Source organism: Miniopterus schreibersii, assembly GCF_964146895.1.
Source record: "Miniopterus schreibersii genome assembly, chromosome: 8".
NCBI classification, from domain to species: Eukaryota; Metazoa; Chordata; class Mammalia; order Chiroptera; family Miniopteridae; genus Miniopterus; species Miniopterus schreibersii.
In genome coordinates, this window is record NC_138109.1 from 81,448,714 (window position 1) to 81,453,983 (window position 5,270).

A 5,270-nucleotide genomic window follows, 5' to 3' on the forward strand; every position below is an offset into this window, starting at 1 on the left:
TCCCCAGACCTGCATTCTGGGCCACTGTAGTCTGGTTAGCTGGGAATTCACACCAGATGGCCTGGAAAAGTGACCAGAGGGGGACAAGCACTTGCTGAACATTCAACCAAAGAAAAGACTAGTTCCAAACAATGGTCTGCGCAGGAGCAGAAAGAAAACTTTGAGTCCCCTCTGATTGGCATCTTTTCACAGGCAATGAAGGGCCAAGGAGCAGCAGCCCCAAGGCCATATAGTCATGTGTGAGTGGCAGCAGGGCCCAGTGTGGTCACAATTTTCTTTCCTCCCTGAACAATATCCCTATCAACAGACCAGAGCTCATTAAATTTCCCAGACTTACCTGAGGAGCTTGAAGCAGCTGGGCTGGGGGATCTGGGGAATGGAGAGAGGAGGTGCTGCACAGGGTGAAGGACGCCGTGAATCTGGAAGGGGGGTTGCTGTAAACACAGAGGGAGGTGCTGCCCCAAACCTGGGGGTGTTTGGGTTGCATGGGGGCAGAGGTGTGGGGTAGCTGGGTGACTTCAAGCCTGCAGCACCACTCACCTGTGTGGTCTCCAAGATGGACCTGGTGATGGGCAGAACACCTTGGCCCTGCAGTCTCTCAGCGGCCTCCTTAGACTAGCCACCTTGGGGGTGCACATCAGCCAGCTGGGCTTGTCTCCTCCATAAAGCAGGCCTTCCCTCTCATCCCGCCCACCTCGGGGTTCTAAGAGGATAACATTCCTTATGAGGAGCTATTCTGTCCAACTGAATCCATGCCTCTTTACTTGTCTGCTTTCTTGTCCCAGCCCACTAGCCTATCCAGGTCCAAGGGACCATGAACTCCCCCAGCTAGAGCTGAAGATCCAGGGGCTGTGCTATCTCCTGAGGGTAGCAAGTCCCTTGGAAAGAAGCCGTCCCTCACCAGCTCCCCATTAGAGCACACAATAAACGTCAGTTTAATATCCAAACCTGTCCTTTCCTCAAACACAGAAGTAACAGAGCCTTCGGTGGGCCTGTCATCTTGCCCACCCCACGCTGCATGCCTTTAGCACTGCCTGAAAGAAGATAAGAGAGGATTGTGTACATCACACAAATGGTGGAAAGTAATAAAACAAACATCAAGGGTGAGCTTCCACGTACTCGCAGTTCTTCCTCTGTTTGCAACAAAGACAGGAAAAAGGAGGAAACCTCAGCGTGGAAGGGCAGGGGGTTAGAAATGTTCCCTTCTGGGGGTCAGCGCGCCCCTCCCTGAAGTATTGACACCTTGAAGCGTCAGGTCCCGAGCTTCCTGGGGCAGAGAAAATGCCCCCTCCCTTTCCCGACTCTCCCACGCTGGTGCCACGGAAACCACAGCAAAACTCCTCGAGGAGAGAATGGCCGCTCCGGGCCCCGCCCCGGGGAACAGGCCCTCCCAGTTGTCCCTGTGGCCCGCGGGGACCCCGAGGAGAGCAGTGCGCGCGCAGAGCCTGGGGTCCCACTCAGACACAGGGCCGCTTTTCCCCAGGAGCCACCAGCCAGGTGCGAGAAAAGGTAAAGGCAAAAGAAAAGTGAAAGCTGGAAAAGGCGTACACAGTTCCAAGTTCAGTATTTTATTCATTAAAAAAGACGAAAACAGCCCTGCAAAGGAAATCACAGGACCAGGCACAGCATGGGGCTCCCATAAGAGGTCCCTGCGAAGCGCGTCCGGTGCGGTCTCTCCCATTCAGCACCTCGTCAGGGACGAGGGGAGTTACCTTCGGAAGAAACAGCGTTTTCACTGCGAGAGAAGCAAACATCACGCGCGCGCACCTCAGGACAGCCACGAGCCTGAGCAAAGCCCCTGCTGACCCGGCCCAGCCTCCCAGCCCCCGCCCCCACGCCCTCTCGCCCAAATCGCGTCCTGAGCGCCGGGCCCAGAAGCGCCTCCGGGCGGCGGGGCCCCCACCTGAGCCTGGGGGCGCGCGGCGCACCCGCACGCCCGCCGGACCCTCGCACGCCCGCCGCGCGCGCTCCCCATTGGCTGGAGGAGGGGGCGGGGCGGCCGGGCCCAAAACAAACCACCAGCGCGCGGCGGCCGCGCGGCCTCGTGGCCCCCACCTGGTGCGCGCCCCGGGAGCCCGAGCCACCTAGGCTACCTCGCCGCACCCGCCCTCCCCGCCGGCCCCGCCTCCCGGGGCCGCCGCGCGTTATATTGGGCGGGGCGGAAGGTGGAGGCCAGACGTAGCGGCGGCGGCCGGCGCGGAGATGCGGCTCCCGAGTCCGGGGGCGGGAAGGCGGCTGCGGGAGCCACGGCCTCGGGGACTGGGCCCCGCGGGCGCGCACAGCTGAAGGCACCGGACCCTCTCCAAGGGTGGCACGCACAGCAACCTGCACCACTTCCGTACCGCGCGGACGCCTGCCCCGGGCCTGGGACGTCCAGTGAAGAAACCCTCCTGGTCTCCGGGACACGGAGGACAGATGCCTGCGTTCCTTCCCTCCAGCGGGGAATCCCAAGGCCCTCGCGCCTGGGCACCAGAAGTTAAAGCCGTCCCCCTGCACACGTTCACCCCGAAGTCTCTCATCCTCGAACTGAAGACAGCGCCCCCCCAACTCCTCCCTCTTCGCCCCTCTTAGTTCACCCAATAAGCACAACCCCTCCAACGAAAAATTCCGGCGGAAGAGGACTCGTCCACGGAAAAGTGACTGTCTCGGAAGAAGAGGGAGCGCTCTCGGGGGAGGAAGGCGAGGACTCCGGGACCCGGGATCGCCCCCGCCCCCCGCCCCAGCTTCCCCAGACGGCGCGGAGGAAAGGGGTGCGGCGCGCGGCGGGGCCAGGGTGCGCGGGCATGAAGCTGGAGGTGTTCAGCCCCCGCGCGGCCCACGGGGACAAGCCGGGCAGTGACCTGGAGGGCGCAGGCGGCAGCGACGCGCCCTCTCCGCTGTCCGCAGCCGGCGACGACTCCCTGGGCTCGGACGGGGACTGTGCGGCCAACAGCCCGGCGGCGGGCGGCGGCGAGCGCAACGCGAGAGGTGAGCCTGCCGCGGGGGAGGGGGGCGCTGCGGCGGCCGCGGGGGCCGCGGAGGCGGGCGCGGCGGGGCCCGGGGCCGAGAGCGCGGGGGCCGGCGAGGGCGGGCGCAGCAAGCCGTACACGCGGCGGCCCAAGCCGCCCTACTCGTACATCGCGCTCATCGCCATGGCCATCCGCGACTCGGCGGGCGGCCGCCTGACCCTGGCCGAGATCAACGAGTACCTCATGGGCAAGTTCCCCTTCTTCCGCGGCAGCTACACGGGCTGGCGCAACTCGGTGCGCCACAACCTCTCGCTCAACGACTGCTTCGTCAAGGTGCTGCGCGACCCCTCGCGGCCTTGGGGCAAGGATAACTACTGGATGCTCAACCCCAACAGCGAGTACACCTTCGCCGACGGGGTCTTCCGCCGGCGCCGCAAGCGCCTGGGCCACCGGGCGGCGGCCCCCGCACCCGGGCCGCGGCAGGAGGAGCCCGCGGCCCCGCCGCCCGCGCCCGCCGCCCCGGGCTCGCCCCGCGCGCGCTCCCCCGCCCGCCCGGAGGGGCGCGTCAGCCCCGCGGGCAAGTTCTCCAGCTCCTTCGCTATAGACAGCATCCTCAGCAAGCCCTTCCGCAGCCGCCGCGACGGGGACACGGCCCCGGGGGCGCGGCTGCCGTGGGGCGCCGCGCCTTGCCCACCGCTGCCCTCGTACCCCGCGCTCCTGCCCGGCGCGCCCGGCGGGGCCCTGCTGCCGCTCTGCGCGTACGGCGCGGCCGAGCCGGCGCTGCTGGGCGCGCGCGGAGCCCAGGCGCCGCCGCCCGCGCCGCCCCTCCTGCTCGCGCCCTTCGCCTCCCCCGCGGCCAAGCCGTTCCGGGGTCCGGCGGGCGGCGGCGGCGCGCACCTGTACTGCCCCCTGCGGCTGCCCGCGGCCCTGCAGGCGGCCGAGGCCCGAGCCCCGGGCCCGCACCTGCCCTACCCCGTGGAGACGCTCCTGGCCTGAGCCGGACGCGGAGCCCCGCCGGGCGGCGCAGGAGGCGCCGGTGCGCAGGATCAGGGTTTTGCACTTTCTGCCACAGAAAAGGAGACTTTAAAAGAAAATTCTCCATCAGACGTGCCTTACAAGCTAAAGGGGTTTTGACAGAAGTGTTTTAACTTAGTCCAGAATATTTCCTTCCTCTTTTATAACTTTTCGGAGGACCAAAGCAGTTTTTCATAGTTGTTTGAGTTTCTTTACCAAGCCTGTCCCTCCCTCCTTCACCGATTTTTCCTCTCTTCCTACTGCCCAGGCACTCCCTCATTCCTACCATCTTTGTTGCACCTTTCGTTGTCCATTGATTTGTTCCTATCAAAAAAGCACATCAGGGAACCATTCCATATGATAAGTGCTATGACTACTGCTTGGGGTTTATGGGGCCCCTGTTTCATGTGTACGTGAATGTGAGAGAGGTGTCAGAGAATCTTCGGTCATTTCTCTGCTATTGACCAATGCTTCACTGTGCCAAAAAAATTAAAAACATATATTGTTGGGTTTTGTAATTAAATTATTTATATATTTTTGAAACCTGGATTGGAAAGTTGCAGGCAACGAGCTACAGCTTTATTAGTGGTTTGGTGATCGCTCACCGTGGGCTCCCTGGGCCAAGCAATTCTTTGGTTTAAAAGAAAAGTTGACCTTATGTATGTGCGGTGCCAGGACCACTGCCACGTGAAAACAAGTGTGATTTTTACTTTTAATGTTATTTTATTTGTATCGGTGTACATATTCATGTATAAATTTTATGAAACCCAGGCATAGTGCTTATTTTTAAATAAAACTCAACTGACTCTAGCTCTTTGTGGTGATGGGCTTGAGAGGGAGTTTTTAACCACCCCCCAAATGGGTTTAGGTTTGAGTCTAAAGAAACTTCCTGCGGGGATCAAAATATTTTCCTGAACGATTCAATAAAGGTAGAGGCTGTCTACAGCTTTCCTTACCTGATAGATTGCTGTACACATCTCCAGGATGGGACTTCCAACAGTGGGATTTCTTAAAACTCCAAACCAGTGACCTCTCTAAGAATTCTCTTAAGACTTAGTGAACAAATCATAAGGTGTGTGCCCCAAGAACTCTCCCGCAGACATTATCAACAAGCTTTAAGTCAAGCAGATGTTTTCAGGCGAATTAGCTCTGTCTTGGGGCTCAAAAAGCTGGAAACGTTTTTGGCATACAGTTACCTCAACCACGGAAGATTTCCTTTGGGCAGTTTTAAGAGCAACTTGAATGTCAATGTTATTTTGTTTTTTGGTTGTTTTTTTTTCCAAAACAAAACCTACGTTTTTAGGAATG

General features: G+C 60.2%; 1 protein-coding gene across 1 annotated transcript; it reads left to right on the forward strand.

The window, feature by feature from the left end:
- Positions 1-2,181: 2,181 nt before the first annotated feature.
- Positions 2,182-4,772, forward strand: FOXQ1 (forkhead box Q1). The gene has a single exon (XM_081145662.1). It carries the CDS (start codon positions 2,784-2,786, stop codon positions 3,942-3,944), a length of 1,161 nt encoding a protein of 386 aa, XP_081001788.1. The 5' UTR covers positions 2,182-2,783; the 3' UTR covers positions 3,945-4,772.
- The last annotated feature ends 498 nt before the right edge of the window (positions 4,773-5,270 follow it).

Coding starts and splice junctions, on each gene's coding strand:
- FOXQ1 (XM_081145662.1), top strand. CDS start 2,784: ATGAAGCTGGAGGTGTTCAGCCCCCGCGCGGCCCACGGGGACAAGCCG.